The 24,845-nt window shown below is 41.1% G+C and overlaps 1 protein-coding gene across 4 annotated transcripts in view; it reads left to right on the forward strand.

Annotated features, from left to right (window-relative positions):
• Positions 1-24,845, forward strand: part of nme7 (NME/NM23 family member 7) — a 62,879-nt gene that overhangs the window by 1,787 nt on the left and 36,247 nt on the right. For all 4 annotated transcript variants that reach the window (XR_014569323.1, XM_083766337.1, XM_083766336.1 and 1 more), the window contains exons 2-10: positions 62-163; positions 2,287-2,453; positions 3,531-3,641; positions 6,821-6,871; positions 7,089-7,296; positions 7,528-7,633; positions 14,808-14,872; positions 15,654-15,722; positions 22,039-22,140. Coding sequence is in view for 3 of the 4 variants with exons in the window: in XM_083766336.1 (XP_083622462.1) it covers positions 62-163; positions 2,287-2,453; positions 3,531-3,641; positions 6,821-6,871; positions 7,089-7,296; positions 7,528-7,633; positions 14,808-14,872; positions 15,654-15,722; positions 22,039-22,140 (981 nt within the window). In the remaining variant the exon portion in view is untranslated. The remainder of the gene's footprint in view (positions 1-61; positions 164-2,286; positions 2,454-3,530; positions 3,642-6,820; positions 6,872-7,088; positions 7,297-7,527; positions 7,634-14,807; positions 14,873-15,653; positions 15,723-22,038; positions 22,141-24,845) is intronic.

Genomic DNA, 24,845 nt, shown 5'->3' on the forward strand with positions numbered 1-24,845 from the left:
AAAGTATATTGCAGTATTGATAACATGTGAGTACTTCTATGTCACTGAATATCTCTCACAGGCGGAACGCTATGCTTTTCTTGCTGAGTGGTTTGACCCCAGTGCATCTCTCTTGCGTCGTTACCAACTTCTGTACTACCCCAAAGATGGCACAGTGGAAATGGTAAGGATTATGAAACCCTAGCTAATATGATGTATGGCTGATTAGAATGACCAGGCAACGTTCTTGGGACATCACATTCCATCCCAAGTGGCCAGTTATATTAATTTGTGGAACACTGAACCAATAGTCAAGTCTTGTTTATTTGCATAGCCCTTAATCACAGTTAAAAAAGTTCAAAGGGCTTTACAGGCTTACATTTACAAAGGAAACAAAACAATACCCTCTGTCCATTAAGTGAATGGAAACACACAAAAGCAGTTTTTGAGGCGAATAGCTGCCATTGAGCGTTTGTGGCCAACATTCACCTGTAGTTGTTAGTTAGTCATTGGCCGCTACCAATTGTGAATTGGATTGTGAATGTTCAATCAGTGGCAGACGCCGTCAGTAAGGGAAATCTCTCTTTTTGTCTGTTCAACCTGAGCAAATCAAAGCTGCATGAGAAAAGAAACAAAAGTGAGCAGCAAGCCAGTGACAGATAAAAACACTGTATACAGAAAAGGCTTAGTTTTTGTCTATTGTCTTCCCAATAGTGGTGCGTCGATAATCCCCTCCCAAGCATAAAACTGATTGAATGATGACATTAAAGCACCAGCCAATCTGCAATTCAATTTCGGATAAACTCATACAGCAGCCGTAGTCCTCATTCACACGTACCAAACACCAATCAAGCAATGTTTGGTAGTTTTTTTGGGCCACAATTTACAATTTAGGCATTTAGCAGATGCTCTTAATCCAGAGCGATTTACATTAAACAAGAACAAAAACAAGAACAAAAATACATCACATACATCATTTATCATGAAAGCTAAGAACGTAACAGTGGAATATCTATATAATGAAACTATACATATATACTATACATAATTATGTACTATGAAGTGCTGTCTACATGACATGCTATAAGTCTGTATCAAATGCTATCTAAGTCTAAAGAAGTGCTATCCAAGGGGGTAGGGTAAGTGCTATGGGCCATGATGGAGTCTGAAAAGGTGGGTTTTCAGACTACGGAGGAAGATTGGGAGTGATGCTGCAGTTCTGATTGCAATGGGAAGTGCATTCCACCGTTTTGGAGCCAGAAGGGAGAAGAGTTTGGGACGTGTGTAGCGTTGTCCCAGCGTTTTTAGTGAGGGTACTTCCAGCTTCCCTGCCTTGGCTGATCTGAGTGCGTGGGAGGGTTTGTAGGGTTCAATCATGCTTGCAAGATATGGGGGAGCCATACCTTTGGTTGCTTTGAATCCAGCATCAGAGTTTTGTATTCTGTGCGTGCAGCGACCGGGAGCCAGTGCAGGGGGGAGACATGTGAGAATTTTGGCTGGTTGAAGACCAAGCGAGTTGCGACATTTTGGATCAGTTGGAGAGGCTTAAGTGCACATGCCGGTGAGGAACGGTCAAATTCGTCTTATGTTATAGAGTGTGAACCTACAGGATCGAGTGACAGCTGTGATGTGAGTTTTGAACGAGAGCTGACTGTCCAGGACAACACCAAGGTTCCTGGCTGTTGGGACAGACGTTACCAGGGCATTGTTTACGGAAATAGTAAGCTCCCGCATAGGGCAGGACTTAGCTGGGAAGAAGAGAAGCTCAGTCTGTGGCATCCAGGCATGCAGTGATGCTGATCAAAAGTGTTTGGTCAAACCATGTGACTTCCATTGGAAAAGCATTGGGGCGGCCATGGAACACAGGCAGAGCACAGCACAGTTGTTCTTTATGTGTGTACGAAGCCTTAGCCTACTTAGTATCAGTGACAGGTTTTAATAATTGAATCGTTATTACGCTCAGCTGTAATGTTAGTTCTGACGCAACTCATACATAACTGTATAGTCTACGCCACGGCTTTGCATACGTCCTGATCTGTTTACCAGCATAACAAGGGTCACACCTTAAGTGTGCAAATAGGTAATTTTATTTTCCATTGTAAAATCAACAACAATAAATATGAGAGTGAGTATGTAGTTCAAAATTGCAGGGAGACCAACCCTATGAGGTATTTTCCACTATAGCTGATAAATGGATGGAATTAAATGTTTCACTTTGTTTTGAGCTTTCAGTCTTATCAGACTTCCAGCCCTTCAGGTTAGCTTCTAAATGTAGTCTTACTAGGGATGTGCCTGTTTGATTCACAGTTCGACGTGAAAAACCAGCGGATCTTTTTGAGAAGGACCAAATATGATGACCTACGCCAGGAGGATCTGTTTGTTGGGAATCGGGTGAATGTGTTCTCACGGCAACTCAGTCTGATTGGATATGGAGACCAATATACAACAAACAAACTTGGTAGCAAAAAAGAAAGGTATGATTCTGTTGGTTGTGTCCACATACACTGTGAAATCCTTAGTGTTATTTAACTCTGAGTGTGCAAATGTAACCAAAATGCATCTGATAATTGTAATCCTTTCAAATTACATGCTCTATATTTAACAGTGACAAATCCAATCCCCACTCTGACATTATTTGGTGATGATTAAAAAAAAAAAGAATCCTGCTGCATGTAGGTTCAAATAATTGCGTTCTAATTTAGTCTCATCTCCATTTCTACTGTTCTATGTGTCCCTGTAAATTACCCCATGGAGTAAACGTTGTTGTTATAACTTGGGGTAAAACCGCTTCAGTTAATATAATTTGAAAACTGATTTTAGTTTTCATTTCAGAGATTATACAAATGGTAATGATCTAAGGATTGTTGTGCATTGTAATATTTGTTAACTAAAAGTTAGCAATACGATAAGAAAGATAAGACATGTATTGATCCCATAAGGGAAATTCAAGCACCAAAGGCAGTGATCAATTGAAGCTGAGAAGAAAAAGTGCAGTATAATCTAATAATAATCTTAATAATATAACCTAATGAACTATGATTTATTAATCATTTCATATAATAAAGATATGATAAAGTTTGAGTATAATGTATGGTTAATAATGGTTGTTTTTCATCATCACCTCAATAGCCCAGGTTTATGACCCGGTAGATCAAAAAGAGGTTGTTGTACACTCTTCTTAAAGTTACAAAATGTTACTGTGTACATCAGGGGTGGGCATGTACAAATTTGGTTCCAAAGTAACTCAGGATTTTACAGTGTAGTTTAACATGACAATTTCTCGTTGTGGTTGTTTCGTTTATTACTCGCTGGCTAGCTGTCCCCGGAGCCAGTAATTTGTTGTCTGATCACTGATCAAAATAGTCAAATAGTACACTGTAGCTCCACAGACCTCTGCCGTGAAAATAACAAGCACCTCTGTCTGTCTGTAGCCTGCTTACACTCAGCCATGACAATCCCTTCACAGTGTCACAGGTTTTCGTCAGTCTTAGATTTATTTTTCTTCCGTTGTGTATGTTCTCATCTCCTCTGCCTATAATTTCTCACCCCAGAACTCTCGCTATGCTCAAACCGGATGCAGTTGCCAAGATGGGAAACATCCTTGAGATGATATATGCCGCGAACTTGATCGTGACCAAAGCCAAAATGGTCAGGCTGACTGGGTAAGCCTGGTTGGGGTGCGTGTGTGCGTCCATGCATGTTTGTATTTGAGTCCCTCCCTGGCCAACAATTCCCTGTCACTGTCATTAAATTAACAGACATAATTAATCTATCAGACTGAATTGTATGTCCAGAAGAGGGAGGTATTTCAAGGCTTCCCGGTGCCGGAGCTCTCCCATTTGCAGGCAGACAGTGCAGCTTCCTCATGTCTGGAACATATGGCATGCCAATGGGCAGAAGGCACTGGAATTTCACTAATTACCTACATTTGGTCTTCAAGCAGAAGAGCAAATGCATCCTGCCATGAAATTATATTATATCCTTTCCTGTTAAAGCTGGACCCCTTACACCCACAGGTCTGTACTTGGTCCTGTCCTTTTTTCACCCCATTCTATTTTTGGGTATAGGCCCTATATTAGTGTAATTAGTGCAATTTCTATTGTTTTGTTATTTCCATAAAAAAGAAAGGGACAAAGTGGAAGAGGGAGATCAATCAATTAGAAACAAACAATGATTTACATTTTACAGTTACATTTACACTGAGGACTTTACTGTGCACCAACCTCCACGCGCACACTCATACACACAGACATTTCATTGTCATGTTTCTGTAGCACAGATGCCCATCGTACTACCACTTTTCTTGACAATGAAGATACATGTTGGGGTGGCACGGTGGCACAGTTGGTAGTGCTGTCGCCTCACAGCTAGAAGGTCCTGGGTTCGATTCCCACTGGGGACGCTGTGGGCACTGGCGGCGTGTTCCCTCCTCCGCGTCATCAGTGCCCATACCCGAGGCGGGGGTTGGCGATAGGGCCTTTCTGTGTGAAGTTTGCATGTTCTCCCCGTGTCCCCTAGGGTAGATACCCTCACAAAAACATGCCGTAGTCCTGGTCTCTAAAACTACCTCCCCCTGGCCAGCCGGGGCGCCTGATGTAGGGGAAAGGAACTAGTCGGAATAAAGTGTCCCTTCCACGCGCTACGTCCGTCCGGGGAAATTCCACTCTGTCAGGTGAAAAGAAGCAGCTTGGACTCCTCATGCATAGAAGGAGGCATGAGGTCAGTCTGCTGCCCCCCCAGGTTGGCAGAGGAAGTGTAGCGCCGAGGATTACATTAGATAATTGGCACGGGGTGAAAAGAAAACTGGGTTACAAAATCGTGGGATAAAAATGTAGGAAAAGAAAAAAAGAAAATACATGTTGGAGCAAAATGTAAACAAGCGGATCCGATTACCAGTATAATTGAGTTTTTACGTTTCTTCCGGTGGCATCGGGGGCAGACGAATCGATACAGCTTTCTTCTTTGTGGGCCATCACATCAATTATACATGGGATGTGGATTTGCCACAGGGGAGATTATTTTATAGCAAACAACGATGATAACATAAAAGATGATGTGTCCTCTGTCCTGTCCTGGTCAGATGTTGATGTAGCGGCTAGTGCCATTGCTATTCTGTTGCAGATACGAGAAAAGGGCTGCAGTGTAAGGTCTTTACACACCGGGAGCGTGGCGAATAAACATCCGAAAATGCATCAGTGTAAATAGTATTCATATAGTTGATGCCTTTATTTGGGGTGAACAATCAGACTTGTTTTGATTAAGAATCACTCTACTTTATCGCAGCATAATCTTGGTGTTCTCTGTGTATGTTCTCAAGGCACAAAAATATATTATATATTATATGATTACACACACACACACACACACACACACACACACACACACACACACACACACACAAACAACACTCCCAGGGCTGTTTGTGTGTGGATGTGGTTCCCTGTGCATGTTGGTCATTAACATTAGAGGATCAACAGAGGTCAGGCACATCTGCATACCATTTAAGGGCAGGTGCTGTATTTCAAATGACAAATCATACACTGTAGCTCCCTTTTTGGAGACTTTATTTTGGTACCAGTACCTGTGTGAGCTGAGCAACTGTGAAGACGGTTTCTCTGCCTTGGACATGAAAACAAAGCACCTCATGATAGCAAAGGCTGCATAATGCATGGTCAATTTCCTGTCCACCACCAGTCCCTGGAGGGAATACCTTCAGGGAGCAGACATTCATGGCATTTATGGAAAAGGCACGGATAAGTTTCTGTCTTTGCCTTGCCGTGTCTTCCAAGCACCCTCGCTCCCTTTTGCAGAGACAGACTACTTCGCTTCAGTAGACAGTTACGAGAACGCGAAGCATACTGGCTTGACGGGTGTAATCCATCATGAGAAATGCAGCTGATTGGTGACGCCTGGACACATTTTCGTTATGGTTGTGGTTCAGATGTGCATAGGATCAATCAGTTGATAACAACATGTTTTTGAAGGGAGCTCTTTAAACATAATTACAAATCAGAATCATTCTAAAGATGTAATAGATTGCGAACTGCCTGAGGCAGGATAAGTACACACACACACACACACACACACACACACACACACAGATGCACAAAGACAACTGTACACAATGTACATTTATGTTCTTGTAGGGGCCTCCGAGTGGCACAGGGTGGAAGTTCTGCCCACCACCGTGCTTAGAATCACACTTGGCCATGTTCACAGGGAAGCTGTTCACAGGGAACCCTGATCATTGTCGCTGCACTAGGCACTCCTATTGATCATATTCACACGCCGGCCATTAAGTTAATGAATTTAAAATCCAACATGGCTGCCGTGTGAATATGGTCCATGGGTTGGTTGGTTCCTGCAAGGAATTGTGTGTTCCTTTCCATGCCTGAAAAGAAGTGAAGTCACTTATCGTAGGAGATTCCTGGTTTTCTGCCACCATCTCCAAAGCCATCCAGAAGGGTTCAGCACTGACGGGGACATATTACATGGGGACTAAATGGAGAAAATATAAACGACATTAAAAATGAAATGTTCCTGTAGAAGGTTACGTAGACTAGTGAAGTTACAAATGAACAAAGTTACAATGTATACCAGCTAATTAGTATATTTTGTTCACCTTTCTAGCAATTAGCACCTGCCAAAAATGTCAAGTATAACTGTATACTACTAGTACTAACTATAGTATTGGTGAATACCAATGACCATGGCTTGTTGATACTAACGACACATAGGATCCACAGTTGTGGCCCTTGTGGGGCTATTCCTTAGAGTTAACATTGAATATCTGATCTGTCTTGGACACTCATTAACCCCAAGTTTATGGTTTCCCTTACAGGGGGCAAGCAGCAGACTTTTATATGGAACACCAGTCAAAGCCTTTCTTCAAGTGAGTTCCTGTGTGAATGATTTACCAGGCAGGAGCTGGTGGGAGCTAGCAGAGGAGGTTTCATCATTAGCGTAACCTCTGATAGTCCTCCCAGTGACATTGCCCTGACGTTTGACCAGATGTGACATAGTTCTGAAACAGCGTGTGCATGCGTGCGCGTGTCTATGAGAGTTGCATCTGAATCAAAAGGTTATTCACTGGGTGACGAATTTTGCAGTAACCTGGTGCAGCATGTGTCCTCGGGCCCGGTGGTTGCCATGGAGCTCATGGGCGAGGAGGCCATATCAGTCTGGAGGAAGCTGCTGGGACCAACCGAATCGTCTATCGCGCGGGGGGAAGCTCAGGAGAGCATCCGTGCTCAGTTCGGAGCAGATGGTGTCCAAAACGCGGCACACGGCTCTGACTCAGTCACTGCAGCAGCAAGAGTGAGACATGTTATATTAATGCCTGATTTATACTCGGACACGCATCATGTCATGCACCGGAAATGGCATATGCAGATTTCCTTGTTTCGGTGCATGACATTAGGCATGGTATAAATCACTTTTAGAATGTTTTCGACACATGCCCTCCTTCTGCACAGCTCACATTTACAAAGATGTATTTAATATGCATTCACTGTTATTTTTTTATTTTTTATTTTTATTTATTTTTAGGAACTTGAGTTTTTCTTTCCATCCACTATGGGTCACGGCCTCTCAAATACAGCCAACTTTACAGACTGCACGTGCTGCATCATTAAACCACACGCCATATCAGAAGGTACCGTATGGAACATATTCTTAGTAGTCTCTTCAAAATGTATTGATTATAATTGATATGTTACATCTTCTCACAACACCAGCCCAAGATCAATTTGGACGAAGAGCTTGGTGATATGGACAAAATCAATTATCAACACAATAATGTCATATTGTGATGATATAACTTTTTCAAAAATATTCAAAACTAGCTAAGATCTACAAACATGTGATGTACTCTGTGACGTGATGTGAGCTTGTAGATGGGTTATTTTCACTATTTATGAAAAATATATAAAATAGGGCTCAAAGGATTTAAAGCCATAAAGAGACAACATGTATGTCATATCACAATATAAAGATACAAAGAAAACCCAGACGACATCTAGTCTCATTTCACGATATTTATATAATATTGATGTATTGCCCAACTATTCCAGCACCACACACGGAGGTTAATTACTCCAATATATGCGTATGTACAAGTCTCACAAGCCAGATAGTTGTTGTATAAGAACGTCTGCTCAGCCGTAGCTCTTACATAACACCCATAGCACCCCCTTCTTCTCCATGCCTGTTAATGAGTTTGCGTCACACAAAGCCACTGCATTGTAAACCAACCTTGCTTTTGGATTTTTCCAAATCCCTGCTCTGATCCCTGTGCTCGGTGTGCATGCCATCCGGGCTCTGACCTGTGAAATGTTCGGTTATCCGGACAAAGCTGGAGGAGACTCTCCAAAGTGGTGACTATGTGGAGGGACCCAGTTAATTCCAGCAGCTCTGACTCGACAGAGCTCCCCTAAAGTTGTCATGGATTCTATGTAGAGAATCCCCTTCATTTCATCTGGTGTTTTTGTGGTTCATTTGTTTCTGGATGGGTGTGTGAAACTGGTGTGTGTCTTCGTCAGGCTTGTGGCTGCTGTGGTGTGTTCGCCTGTGGAGGCATCCGATCTGCACATTGTTTACTTTTGAGTCTCCATGGATGTGTCTGTTTTTCATGCACACACACACACACACACACACACACACACCGGCACGGTATTGTGCAACTGTCTCACTTTCTCATAGCAACAACTCACTGCCAAGATAAATTCTAGAGCAGATTGGGAACTGAGATGACATTCTGTTTGTGTGTGCGTGCGTTGTCGTGCACGTTGTGAATTCAGCAATATCTGTTAACAGCCAACAGGTTGTAAGCAGCTGGAACTGCAGGCGGGTATTTAGCACGAGGAAACCCCGTGCAGCTGGAGTTTAAGATTAAGCGCTTGTTTGCACTTCCGCATTTGACCACCAACTGTTGGTTGTCAAATGCGGAAGTAGAGTGTTCTTCCGGATGCTTCAAAACGCCACTGAGCCACTTTGTTTTTATTCAAAAGTTTTCTTTTTTTTTTACACCAAATAATAAATGATCAAACACAAGTAAAACATACGAATCAATGAAAACAAAAAACAGAAGAAACAAAAAACATACACAAAAAAGAAAAAAAAACAAAGAAAAACAGCTTGACATAACTACTATAATACAGCATTCTTTTCCAAGTTGAGTTAGGCAGGAGAAGAGCTGGAGACATGGATCACAATACACTTCAGTTATATAGAAGCAAATTTTTTTTTTTTCAGACACTACATGACAAGCTGAGCAACTTCCATTGAAATTAATGGCGGGGGGCTCCCGGTCCGGTCTCTTTATAACTCTGTGGATGGAGCTTGTAAGTTTTTTATTGTTAATGAGCAGTTGAGCACCACATTGAGCCGGATTATCGAGCCAGGCTTTTATCGAGATCACTATTGAGCTTTTTCTATTATCTTGAAGGAAGACGTGAGGCGACAATTTGAACTTGGCCAGTTGTGAGTGACACAACGAACTGAGTTTGTGGCTGACCATCATCATCATAGGCATCCGTCACTGACGATGGATTTGGCCTGAGTGGTCAGGTTTTCTTGCAGGTGGCTGTGGCTGAAGAGCCCCACTCTGGAGTGTCTCTAGTGCAGTTGGCGCAGACAAATGGAGTGGGGGCTGCTTATGCAGTTCCCTAGGCTCTTCTGTCTCTTCATGTATCTATCTTTTTATAAACTATTTAACTCTTTATATAACTAATATATTTATTTAACCCAAAAAAATATGACTTGCGCTACATTTTACTAGTGCCTTCAAATACAGTACATTTCTAACAAACGGAAGGTAATTTTACTGAAGTAACCGTTAACTGGTTAATGTTTCTACCGTCACTTTAAAAGCGTAATTTTGTTTACCCCTTCAGCGCTGGTTGGCAGGTATCAATACACTTTTATGTTTGTGCCAGTGTGAGTGATTTGATTTCTTTCTTTCTTCTGTCCTCCTGTCTTGATTGTTGATTGAGGACATCATGGGCCGCTATGCTCGATAACCGGTTTGATAAGCCTAAAGCTTATTGATATACCAATACATTTGTTATTGACTTTGTTCAGGTATCGCGTGAGTTCCATCCCTAATGAGGAAGTCAATAGTCATTAGAGATCCTAGGAGACATCCATCCTGCTAATGGCTGTTATGAGATTATGGTTTACTAATGTCATCCAATTGTTTCAGTGTAATCTAATATTTGCAGGTCCATTAGTAAAGCTATCCAAAGTATGGACATGCTCTGTTTTCATCAGTGAGTCATTTCCAGTAACAACTTAACCAAATCAACCCTAGTGTCCTTATTCTGGGACAATCAATCTGGGAAAATAGCCGCTCACAACACGTGAGCTTGTAGTTTGGCTATTTTGGCAGATATTCGAAGTAGTAGGAGTATCGACCCTTAGGGCCGATTCATACTCCTATTTTACCGCTGTTTCGGCGCTGTAGTGCCGAAATGATTTCGGCTCGTCAGAAATTTTCAGTAGCACGAAGAGCCGACTTTAGGACGGTACCCGCCCCCCCGAACCTCAAATGACGTCAAATTGTAGGCTCTACAGTGCCGAACCGACTTTTATTCGGCTCTAAAATAGGAGTATGAATCGGCCCTTAGGGAACCCATGTCAAAAAGATATGGTTAACTAGTAACTATTATCAAGGCATAGAGCAATGCCATCAAAATCTAAGTATATGTGTTCTTTTTATCATAAAGTGCTAGCAGGACCATTAGGGCATTTGAGAAAAAACATTTAAGTACAATTTACAGCATAAGTGGCCAATTCTATTTCTATGTTGGCTTTATGAACTCTATCTGATACAGATACATATGCAGTGAACGGTCTATCTATGGAATAAACTACAGGAGTGACTAATAATTAATTATTTATTTCATGCTAATAAGCCACTCTGATACAGTTATATTTTATAGGTATTATCCACCAGTAAGACGCCCTGAGGTCGCGTGCACGCATCCGCCTGGGTGACGGCAGACTGCTGGGCGAGCACTGGTGCTTTGGCATGGGGGGGTCAGATCAACATGGAATGAATTCTGTACTGGCGCTGGAGCGTGTACATCAATTTATGTTAGCGGACATTTCTACATAAGGTACATAAGGTGGTCCCTTATTGGCCAAGCGCTCCCACTAACATCTAATTAGTTAGCCGATTTGCTCGTTTACATATGACGTAAATTTTCCCTTCAATGTTTAATTTGCGTCATATTTAGCGGAATTTATCCGGTCATCGTCAATGGCAAAAGTTGAGACGGGTGGGGACAAAAGCTGTTTATAGAAGGGGCTAGCGCCCCTTAAAAATATAGATGCCTCATTGGCCGCTGCGGTTCGTTGGAGCGTCTGCAACGGGAGCAGGAAATCAAGCGAAATCTTGAAGGCACGCACCTCTGATTGGCCCCTTCTGTTCTTCCGCTATGCTTCGCAAGGAATCTCGCATCGCTATCGCCTCCCGTTGCCTCCATGTGGCTTTCCGTTGAGATACAGACGCCCCAGAGCCGGAAGAGGCGTCTACCCATATGTCTATGGTCAGATGTAGTGTTGCTGGCCAATATTGATGTTCAGCAAATCCATCCCTGGTGATGTCACGTTATGTCACGATGCATGACCATATATGGAGGCGTGGCGTGAGGGACGGACTGACTGACGGGAAATGCACGTTTTCATAGTAAATGCGACCTGCAGTCGCAATATAATATACATAATAGAACATGTACTGTTCTACGGTTTTACTTTTAATTCAATTTATAGGCATTTACTTCTGAGTTCTGACAAGGCTCTCCTCTCAAGATATGGACTTGATTAGCCATTATTTAGTCATCATATGATGGACCCTTTCGTTATCCTAATCTGTTTACAAAGGTAACTGTGCAGCACCTTTTACAGCATTTATTATTAAATGGGGTTACAGGAAAGATGTCAGTTTATCTCTTGATTACTTCTGTCACTGGTGTTTCAGTGTCTCATTGAAATTAAAAGTACTCTAAGTGAAGATGTACTAATTAGTACTTAATTTCACTGTCATCTGTCAAGACACCTTTGGTCTGAGTCATCAGTACACCAATCTGAAAGGCCCAGTTAATTAACAAACACAAACTGTGTCCATCAATCGGGATGAAGGGCGTTGTAGAGAAAGTATCGCTTTGATTTGCCCCTAGCGTTAATTGTGTCTCTAGCCGCGGCCATCCTGAATGCACAACCGATCACAGGAGGAGTCATGACTGAAATTGCACCCAGTCATGACTGGAATAGAGAAGCATCTGTTGCCAGGCACCCAGAGCTGCATCGCCTAGCAACAGTACCAGCTGCTTTTGGGAGCCGTGGCGACTGTTCCACGTCCTAGCGGGCAGATGGGTGCAGCCTTGGCTTGGGGGGAAGGTCACAGAGGACATGCAGAGTCGGGACTAACCCAGACATAGGCATTACATTGTTACAATGACAGATTTGTCAGTTATGAGAGATTTAAGTGTCATGCCACCTTGTGGCCCATCCCTCATGGGATTATATGACACCTTTTCACACAAGTTACAATAAACAGTTATACACTTAGTTCTTTACTGATCACATACTACTGTACTGATCGCATGCAACATATACAAATACAACAAATAAAAACAAAACACCGTAACTAGCATATATATTCCTTATTGGCTGTACATGGCCTTTTTTCTCAGTTCCCAGGCTTTCTCTAGATAATTTGCCAATTTAAATAAGTATTTTTCAAATAAACGGTTAATAAATTATGCATCATTCATATCCATCATATTAACGCTTCTCTAACCACACCATAAAAAGCACAATACAACACAAAATGATACTCATTCTCTATTTCATTGAGATCACACATTTGGCAGATTCGATCTTCTTCATCTAGCCCAACATAACGACACGTTTCAATATAAAGGCAATATACCTCCTCTAATCTGGGCACAAAGTGATATGTTTTTCTTTGGCAGATTAAATAAAACATAGTTTTCAGTATAATAGTCATGTTTGATTTCCCTATATGTACGTAATTTTGGTTTGCTACAGATCTCTTCTTTCTACCTTATCAAAAAGTATTACTAATACATGAGCGGGCCTTGTTTTTTTTACTTTTTTCATTTATTTTATCATGCAGTCACCAGAAAAAAGGACGGGTGTTTTCGATTCCATGGTTAAAATGTTCAAATTTAGAATTTACAGGTTTGTATAGGAAGGGGGCAGGGCAGCTAAAATGAATATCAAATAACTAAATACTGAAAGTGAAATATCCCTTTAACTGACAAGATTTGTGTGTGTACAAATCTTGTTAGTTGTCAGAGCTTAGGAGGCTGACACACTCTGTTGGTTTTGTATACCTACAAAAGACTAACCTTGACACCCTGTACAGGGACAATGTATCCTCTACGTTTGTAAGGTAATCTCATTGTACTTTGTTCAAAGGAGACGTTCAAGGGCAGTCTGATAGAATGCCTCCACAAAATGGCTGACACTGATCAAAGTCTTTGCAGGCAACTGCTATACTGTAATTTAAAAAAACGTTAACATATAAACCAGTAGGCGTTTAGAGACTATTGTGTTCATACTGTAATCACAGCTTTCTATGATCAAACTCAAACAAAAATGTGCAGATTTTCCTGAAACAAGGTTACAATCACGGTCAAACTCAAGAATGGGTGTTGGGGGTTTCTTGACACTTGGTGCTAATCTCCAGTAGGCTGCCCTGAAGATATGACGAGATCAGTCGGAGATCAGTATTGAAAAGTAAAAAATGACAAAATCTCAAATGGATAGATTGGATGGTGGTGTGGTTTACATCTGCAGGTGCATTGTTATTAGTATTGTGTGAAACCCATTGTTGAGTCTGTGAAAGTAATGGATCTTGGCCTACAGTGCCTATTTAAAGGGATATTTCAAACTTATTTCAAAACCAAATAAACGTTGTTTTGAGTCGTTTAAATGTCTACTCAGGCTTTTGTGAGCGATATACATTTTATCAGACACAACCCCTAAATACATAAACCCATTGTAACTTCAAACTTCATTTTAACCTGTGAGGAGCCATGTTTTTTAACCTTTTTCATTAACATGTTAGCCATGCGTTGGAATAAATTGAGAGGTGATAGTACTAGACACCTTTATGAACACATTTGTGAAGAACCCTAAAGCATTTATTTTGTGTGTGTGTGTGTGTGTGTGTGTGTGTGTGTGTGTGCGTGTGCGTGTGCGTGTGCGTGTGCGTGTGCGTGTGCGTGTGCGTGTGCGTGCGCGTGCGCGTGCGAGCGCGCGCTTTTGGGTCGTACATCTTTAGTAACTGACTGTATTACTGGATGCTCGTCTATCGTGGCCTAAAGTTCACCTTTGTTATCTGTTTAACATTCTAGACATCACTTTGTTAGAAACCTGTACTGGTAGAATGTTACACCAGAATGCCTTTGTAACATGTGAATATGAGCACTGAGCAATTAGCTGTGAATAAATCAGCATTCATTAACATGCTTTGCAACTGACATGAAGCTATTTCATTTTAGAGGGATTAACTGTTAAATGTCTCTGGCTTTAAAACATGATAACATTAAAACCATGCCATGTTGAAAACATTTCCCTTAATGTATGATGAACATTCCTGAGTGCTGTAATTTCTAACTTTATTAACCACTTAAGCCCTATTTGACATACAACAAATGGCGACAATAGCCGATCTACAAGCTTACAAATCACAATTTATTGCAGCGTGTTTTGATCTTTTAATCTGCTATTTTCCCTATTTTGGGGAATACTCATTTATTTATTTTTTGTAATTAATGTGGTGTATTTGCTTTCAGGCCTGGCTGGGAAGATACTTAACTCCATATCTGCAGCTGGATTTGAGATCTCCGCCCTTCAGATGGTGAGATATGAACGAATGTTTTTTTTTATGAGTGCCCTAATGCTAAAAGCTATGGTGGGGTAACATCTGAGTCATACATGTTTGATAAAGGGATAATGGGATAATTATAGGAGACATTTGCCTTTTGCCTGCTTTCACCCATAACCCCATCTAATGTAGTTCTACGCATGTGACCTAAGGGCATAACGGCTGATCTGACCTCATTGAACTCACCACACAGTGACCTTTAACACTCACAAATGTGTGTGCTGCTGCTCTCTGTTGCCCAATATGCCTATTCATGTAGCCACATCGGAAATGGTGCTCACTGTTGGCCGTGGGACAAAGATTAATCAATCTTTTTCTCTCTCTCTCTCCCCCTCTTAATCTGACACAGAGCATTGTATGTTATTTATAGGAGTGAAATAACTAGGCTCTTGTGAGCTTTGTCTCAAAATGTGTAATCTTGCTTGTTAATTAGTAATAAATCAGCTAATAATATTAGTATTCTCATAGCCATTTTATCTGAACAGAGATGGCCTGTTGTGGATGAAGCTACTGCATGATCACAAATCCAATCCGACCCAAATAACTTACACAAACTGTTTAATTAAAAGAGCTCTCCTTGTCATGTCATTCTCATTAATTTCAGGTGATATTTCTGGAACAGTAGGGTCATCTGTGATACATCCTGCGATTTGACAACATCCTTTCTTTTTTTTGTTTTGTTAATTTAATATGTTAATTTGAGGAAATGCAGTTATACTGAGTCTATTGACGGGTTGAAATCTTCTCTCCACAGTTCAATATTGACCAGGCCAATGCAGAAGAATTCTATGAAGTTTACAAAGGGGTTGTAACGGAGTACCCTGTGAGTATGACCTTAATTTACCGAAATATGTTCTAATTGAAAGAATGGCACCTGCACACAGTCAAATCCCCTGTGCCATTTTAGCCATTTGTAACTCTGAGAATGAGAGACCAATTCTGCACTGGTTGGAGTGGTAACTGGAAGGATCACCCCAAAACACCCTTGCCCTCATTTTGTTTTTGTTTGGTTCTTGTATATGTTTTTTAAGATTAGAAACAAGTTTAGGGTTAGGTATTGTTTTACTGAGGTTAAGTTAAGGAATAAGGTTAAAGTCCAATTTGTTGTTCAATTGCAAGTTAGTCCCATAATAGTTGGCCTTCTGCTCTCTCATTGTCTCTCCCTGCAAGTGTTTTAAGCATGTTAAAATAGCATAAAAATAAAGCATGATTTTTATGATAGCCAATATTGGGCCTATGGTCGAATATGACATCAAGGCTATTAATAGCAACTCATGTAATAAGTTGCTAACCCGGTACTCCAGTATGGCTTGTGTGGGATAAGTGAGACGGGGTCCCCGTCCCACTTATCCCACACATGTGATACTTCTGTCCCTCAAATGAACAGTTTGGATCTGGTCACCCTACGATGTCCCAATAAATAATTCGTTCTCAACATGTGGGTCCCCACATGATTTGGCGGTGTCACTTCACTGTCAGTGGCAATTTAAGGACTTTTAAGACTTTTATAATACATCAAAGGCTCTAAAAGAAAAAATACCATTACTGCATCAAAACATTCAAAAGTAATCAGCAAACCATGCTATAAAAAACTGGTTGGCCAGATTATTAAATCAACAATTGTGAAAATAGCCGATCTACAAGTTCACAACGAGCTTGTAGATGGCTATTTTCACAATATGAAAAGTCAATTGAAATAAGAGAAATGCTTTTTAACCTTCAGATAATGAACGCATTTAAGTGAAAATATAATGCAATAGCATTTACATTTCATCTCCAGGTGTGGTCATTCTATGACAGAATGAAAAAGCAAAAGCAATTAACATAGCACAGGGGTACTCAACTGGCGGACCGCGGTCCACGACCGGACCGCGGACCACCTCTCTGCGGACCCTAGGCAAAAAAAATAAATAAAGCTCAGGCCAGGCCAGCCACAGTCAATTTCAATTCAATTCAGGCAGTGTTGCTGCAGCACAACTATACATTGTGTGTCTTATGTTAATGGAGGGAAGAAGTTAATAATATAAATAACATCAGATGGTACATTTCTCATGTGAAATTGCTGCAAAGGCCCCCAAAATGTCCCCCAAGGGCCCCCAAAGTGTGATTTGGATTTGGAGTTCCACTCCGGGCCTGCACTCTGCACCCCATTATTGGTTGGTTGGAAGGGGATCTGATTTGTATAAGCTTGGCTTGACCATACTAAACGGGCATAGAGCCCCGCTCTCCGATGGACGCCGCGCATGGGACCGGACCTCGGTCTTATTCAAAAAAATATTTGTGGACCTTCATAATTTCTAGTTGAGGACCCCTGACATAGCATTTACATTTTCAAATTGGCGTGTGTAGGCCTACTATTTGAAAATGATAATGCAATGCTATTTGCTTTTTCATTTGGTCATACCTAGAGATGAAGCAAAAGCAAATCACATTGCATTTTCCTTTCCTTTGTATTTCCTTTCCGTACACATGTCAATTTGAAAATGAATCTACACCAAACAAGTGATCTGCAAGCTCACAACACATCACACTGCATAACTGTGTTATTCACATGGAATACACATGTAATTCCCTTTGACCTCATGGGGTCATTGAGGGAGTCACCAAGCTAGATGTGACTGTAATGCCCCTGACCAATGACCACTACTCATTGGTCAGGGGCATTACAGTCACATCTAGCTTGGTGACTCCCCCAATGACCCCATGAGGTCAAAGGGAATTACATGGTGTATTCCATGTGAATGTTGGGCATAACACAGTTATGACATTCAGAAGAATATAAGATCTTTAAGTTCATAATGTGTTGCAGTGTGATGTGTTGTGAGCTTGCAGATCACTTGTTTGGTGTACATGGAAAAATAAAATGACATACAATCCTTGTGGTTAGCCACTAAACAGTAAACACACGCTGTTATATCTGTTATAACTTTATGTTTTAAAATGCAATGCAGTTATGATGTGTGCATGTAAGGATGTGAGACATCCTCTGCACCCACCAGCTCATGCAAGTAATACCTTACTACTGTATACATGTAAGTGCTTTTTCAACAAATCTACTTAAAAACGTTGTACCTGGTTTGGATTTTAATTTCCCTTTATACATTAAATCCTTTAAAGTGTTGAATTCATTAATTGACAATCCACAACTCCTGTTACTGTAGTACTGATCACTTTAATGAATGAAATGGAGAATACAAATACAAATGTACAATTTCAAATAGGATCAAATAAGCAATTATTAACAGAAACATGTACAGGGTGAAATGCCATTAAAACAACAGTATTTACAATAGTATTGTACATACTTCTTATTTGACAAATGACATTATACTGTCAAGTTGTCAACAGCAGAGGTGAAGTCGTCATAGCTGCTAAACACTCTGTCGGTCAGACCAACACATGTTGAGCTTGACATCATTTTTACAGGGCAATACGTTTTTTTTTTGTATTTTCTATGTCCCTGAGATGGTTGGCCACATAGTTTACAGACAGGTAGACGATTATGAACCCGTGACACTTTGCCTCCTACTCCTGTTAACTGTTTCCATGTTCTTGCGCTTTAGGTATAATGTAGACTTCGCCCAGGATAGACGACTGGCAACAGTTTGAGCACCAGGTGTTGTGGGCATAGTTGGAGGGGCTGATGTAGGTGGCATTATGCGTTGTGTCGATGGGCCAGCAGGGGAAGGAATTAGGAGTCGTGTGGCAGGGCCAGCAATACCTGGGTTTACTGTAGATGCTGAGAGAGTGAGCACAGGTCTGGTGATGGTAGAGGTGGCAGGGGTATTTGTCATAGGCAGTAGTAGTAGCACACAGGGCGGCAGTGATCCCAGTGGTGGTTGAGACCAGGAGAGTGTAGCAGTATCACCAGTGGCAGGCATTATGAGCATTGTGTAGGGGGCAGGTACTATGAGTCGTGTGGAGCGGCCAGCAGTGGGAAGGGCAGACATGGGTTGTGTGGAGGGATCAGCAGCGGGGTTTGCCTGACATGCAGGCATCACGGCAATAACAGTGTTTACTGTAGATGCTGAGAGGGAGGGCACAGGTCTGGTGATGGTAGAGGTGGCAGGGGTAGTTCTCATAGTCAGTGGTGGTTGAGTCCAGGAATCCCAGGAGAGAGGCATGAATAGGTTGTGTCTTTCCTTAAGCAATGCAACATGATAGGCCTACAGCTTTTTCTATAAAGCTTTTTACATACCCGTATAACTTCAATTTGTTCACACTCATCACTTGACATTTTATTGTTATATAGACAACTGTTCTTACAAGCTGGCATTTTTTTTATGAACAAATAAATCGCCACAACTCACTCTTATCACATTTATTAGGCCTACAGATTAACAGTTTGCAGAATTACTTGTTTACAAGAGGGTCCACGGTGGACTTATTCATGCTCCCCCGTGACGTCATGTGGCAGCCAAGTCTGTGGACTTTTAATGCTTGCTTTATTGATTGTCACTCTTTGATGAATTGAACAAGGTGGACCACCTTGTTCAATTCATCAAAGAGTGACAATCAAACAATAAAAGTGACTGGTTATTAAATTAGCTCTCTTCTGTTTAAATGTACTAATATTAAAATTTATGGTGATATATACTATTATATTATTATTATACTATTATGGTGAAATTATATCAATGGAAAATAAACAGGCTAATACATACCAAAAAGAATATATAGTATTTAATGCTATAAAAACATGAAAATAGATTAGGCTCCTTCTTTATACTAATAGCATTAATACAATTCATATTACCATAATTGGTTAGTATAGATTAAATATAGGAGGGGCTCAATAACCATGGAAACTAAAGGGATGGAGGGTAGAGGAATGGAGTTTTAATCAATGATAATATTTTATTTGTGGATATAAATTATATATTTCCCCTCAAATATCTTAGTTTTACCAACATTGTTAATGTGAAATAGTTTCAATATGCTTATTTATTTAAATTGTGATAATTGCTATAGCTATTGGACCTCTGATGGTCCCAGACAGACAGGGGACGTAAAGAGGAAATTATGCCCGGGTAGAAGGCTTCATGCCTGGGGTTGACTGGGCGGAGTGACTGGTGTTGACATCGCGGATCGTCTGACACTGCCAAAACGGAAAACAGTTACCCTTTAAAAAAACACCTCCATTCAGTTTCATTGTAACTGAGATTTTCGATCATAATTCATAATTTTTTAATACCGTATTTAGCTATAACGAGCGCAAACGTTCGATGCTAATTGACAGTGCTAGTATGCTACTACCATAGACCGCAGGGGAAACAATGGCTACTCTCAGGAGATTAGACCCCATCCCTCCCAGAGAAAATCCCATAGCCTGGAAGGACGATCGGCCTGGCTCGGCCAATGATTGAACGACTCATTAGAATACTAGTTGGAATAGTCCTCGAGCCGACTGGCTTGCATTTAATGATAGACTGGGGCCGAGGCCAATCCGCTGCGGGGGAGCCCGGAGCCAGCCAATCACGGGACCGGTCGTCTACCTAGAAATCTCCCTCCCCTAGCTCCCGCTGTTTTGGGCTATTTAGAAGTGTATATTTGACTATTTGTACCTTCCAAAGTTTGCAGGATTGGTCCGTTTTGAACAAAATGCCTTGAATCTTAACACAGCGTGCAATTTCCATGCAATTATGCACACACATTCCCACTAGGCAGAGGAAGAAATGCCACTTAACTCTTTTTTCCCCCAAGTCCGAAATATATATATATCAAATCAAATCAAATCAAATTTATTTATATAGCACATTTAAAAACAACTCTCATTGTACCAAAGTGCTTCACAAATAAAATACAATACAGTGCGGAAGACGTCAATAATAAAACAACAGGCATATAGGACAGAATAATCTAAAATGTGCAGGATCATGTTGGTGGTGGAAAGGCTTGTGAATATAAAAATGTTTTCAGGTGTGATTTAAAAGACTCAACGGAGGGCGCAGACCTAACCGCGAGGGGAATTTTGTTCCACAGAGTGGGGGCTGAGACAGCAAAGGCGCGGTCGCCCCTGAGCCTCTTATATGTACGTCGACGCTAGGTGGCGTCATATCCCTAGTCCGTATATATACGTACCCCAACATATACTCCGTCTATACAATGGTTGATACCTACGGAAGCCTTTAACATTGGTCCGGTTCCTATAGCAACGCCTGTGGTCTCTGAGGGTTAGATTTAGTGTTAAGGTTAGTAGTCAGACAGCGCAACCAACGCGATGTCGGACAATGGCTGACAACAATGTCAATATGTAGGAAATGTCCATGGTCTTGATAAGGGCTGATGACGGCAATTAAATCATCTGATAACATAACATCCGAAACTGCTAGCCAGAGACAAGCAGCAAGTGTCTTCTCCTCCCTGTCTGTGCTGCCTTGAACCGCTCAGAGCAGCAGAGATCTCACTCGATCACTGCTCTCTTGTCTACAAGGCTGTCACTCATACTTCGGAGTTCGGACAAGCCCATTTTACGATCAAACGAGACAGTCTATGCTGGTGTGAATTCAGCGTTAAGTGGTTAAAGCTGTCTCTGAACCTTGCGCTGGGGACTATAAAGTATCTGTGTGCACAGCTGCTGATGGGTTAATTAAGAGAGAGGTGTCATAAGTGTTGAAGTGCGTCCGTGTAGGCTTTGCAGCGAGCCAGAACAGAAGGGTCACCAGTCTGAGGAAGTCATTATGTCCATCTTGTTGCTGTCGTTTCTTCTGTCTCTGTGGCATGTATAATGAAACGGAACATTTATCCTTCATACAACAGACCTTACCTTCTGTCCATGGATGATGTACATGGATTCTGTGCATGGATTATAATGCATCAATAATTGTGTTAAATTTATTTGGAAAGATCTTTGGATTTTTTTATTTTTAAATACGTTGTAATACCAATGAAGGTAATGAGAGAATGATTTTATGGTGTTGGTATAAATTAGGATTTTGTTTTGAAAATTGTTATGCATATTATAATAAATGAATAAATTGTCAGGGCTGCTGGGGAATTTTACTGTGATTGTTACATGAAACTAGATTGGCTATTTATTTCCACCAAATGTTTGCCAATCTTTCACCAAATGTTTGCCTTTTATGAACTACCCAGAATAGGGACAGTGGTTCATTGTATTCCTGTATGATTCCCTGCAGAGTATGGTCAATGAGCTGTGTTCTGGACCCTGCATGGCACTGGACATTTGTGGTACTGACTCACCCAAAACATTCCGGGAATTTTGTGGACCAGCAGATCCGGTGAGCTTTTTTTTTGTTATCATTTAAAAAACGTGTGTGTGTGTGTGTGTGTCTCAAAAATATATAGTTCCTACATATTATGAGAAATATTTGGCCATTTGCTATGATAATATAATATAATAGATGCTCACTCAACAGGTAAATTGTTTTACATGCAACAAATTACATACTGCAACCACTGTACGTTTAGAACTGTCTTCCTTGGCCCAGGCCGTAGCGTAACGGTCTGGGCACCGGACTGGTGATCCAGTCGCGGTGTGCCGCGGGTTCGACTCCCGGACCCGACACGGCCTTTACCGCATGTCATCCCCCCATCTCTCTCCCGTTTCCTGTCAGCCTACTTTCTATCCCTTAAAAAATCAATAAAAGGCGTAAGCCGCAAAAAATATCTTAAAAAAAAAAAAAAAGAACTGTCTTCCTTCACCAGAATACCAGACCAGGCCATTTCAGTTGCATAAAATATTTTTAGTATGTAAATGTTTTAGTGTTTATTCTTCAAATATTTTGATGAACCATGCTCACATTATACTCTTTAGTTTATACTCTATACTTACTATATGATACTGAGGCCTGCTGTTTTCATATAGGCCTACATTTACCTTGCCGACATCACTTCACCTCTCAAATGTAATTTAATAATATTTGGACTGCTGGACAGCTGACAGTATAGGCTCTCTTCACTCTTAAAAAAATGTAATTCAATTTAATTTCTTTGATGCTGAAGTAAGCCTACGTTTTATATTTAAATGAGATGAAGAAAGTCATCACTCAGACCACACATTTCTCTGCGAATGTTTTTTACTACTGCCACATGTCGACAGGTGTGTGTAGGCTAAAGAGGCTTTAGGGAAACAGGTTTGTTTATGTATTCATGCAGGAGGCCTTACGTGCGCAATGAGGACAGGTATGGCTGTGCTCTAGTCTAGGTTGTCTATTTCTATGTTGTTGTGTTTGACAGTGTTTCCCAAAAAAGGACATAGTGTCTGATTGGTTGCCATGCAGCCAATTAGGCCGCACACAGGCTTCTGTTTGCGGCATATTCATATCACACACACCATAATTCACTAATTCATTTATAGGACACTGCAGCACTGACAGTTTAACCACGTGAACAGTAGCATCCCTATTCTGGGCATGGCATGATAACGATGTCATAATAGCATAAGAATAAGAATGTAATAGCAATAACATTCAGTGAAAATGGCAGATCTACAAGCTTGCATCACAATCCAATGTGTTCTGAACTTGTAGATCGGCTATTTTCGCCAAACAGGTTAGTTGTAGAGGGGGGGAAAAGGTAAGTACAGATCCCTGGGGGATCAAATGGCTATGGTTATGGTATAACAGGGTTTTAGTGGTTACTGAATCTGTTGATTTGTGCAGCTTTATGCTTCAGTTTCAGTTTAGAACCTGAGTGATATGGTTTGTTTGTTTGTGTGTGTGGGTGCTCGCAGGCGACTGTGCGCGCGTGAGTGTCTGTGTGTGTGTGTACCTGGGTACTGTGGAATCAGCGCTGCAGGGCTGTGCTGGTGCATGATGTGAAATCTAATAGGATCCTTTGTGCCTCCAATGCCTCTTTGGTTACCTTAACAAGGAACTACAGTACAGATGTGCAGTTTGCCTACACACATTGAGTATTATTACCTGTTTAATTGGATACTAATGGCGGTTGGCTCATATTTTACGATCTTCACTTCAACATTTAGGAAATGACCTATGTTTATTTATGCATTCCAGCCTGCTTGCAATAGTGATTGTAGTCGCGTTTCTGTTTTCAGTCCACCAGTCTGTGAAATCGCATTCACAGACAGTGTCTTTTTGTTTAGTTTTTCTCCTGGGACTGCACCCGGTTCACAGAACAGGAAGATAAGTGACAAGCTAATGTTTACCAAGTCATATGATGCCACACCGCCCAGCTCAATGATTGCCTCATAGAGGTGTTCAGCCCATGTTCTTCAAATAGGACATACCTTGATTGAAGCCAGGCCTGGGAGGTGTGGCCAAAATCAACTTTCACCAAATATCTCAATATTGATTGTGACTATTATATCATATTGTAATGATAATATCAGTCATGATATTAATGTATTCAAAATCCAAAATGATATCTAGTCTATATATCTATTACAATATAATCATATTTATGTTGCCCAGCCCTAATTGAAGCCATATATGACTGGTAATATCTTAGTTACACGAACCATCTTAATAAAAGGTTATTTAATCTGTCGACAATTTGAGGCCTACTCATTTAGTGGGTCTGATTTCAAATTCTATACAATTCGGCACATTCAACGGAAAATAAACAAGTACAAAGAGAAAGTAATTGGGCCAGATGACTCATCTCTCTGGCTGATACTATAATGTAATACATTTGATGTTTAGTTGTGCAGAATTTCTGCATACTGTTCTGTGTACAAACTCTTGCCTCCATTTAAGACATTACACTGACCTTGCATTGAGATTAATAGGATGTTCCCTGTGAAAAGACAGCTGATGCCCTCTCCACAAGGTCTCCATTGGCTGCCTAGGTGAGTAAGGTAGCAGCGAGGTCATTCTGCTTTTCACAATTATACCACAAACCGGCAGAGTAAGAGAATAGTCCACCACGCCAGCCGTTTCTGATCCTCGCAGGAGTAGAGGAGGAGACGGTTTCATTAAGAGAGATGATGTCAGACAAGCAGAGGAAGATAACGAGGAAGGTC

This window comes from Protomyctophum parallelum (genome assembly GCF_964188405.1).
Source record: "Protomyctophum parallelum genome assembly, chromosome: 6".
Lineage (NCBI taxonomy): Eukaryota > Metazoa > Chordata > Actinopteri > Myctophiformes > Myctophidae > Protomyctophum > Protomyctophum parallelum.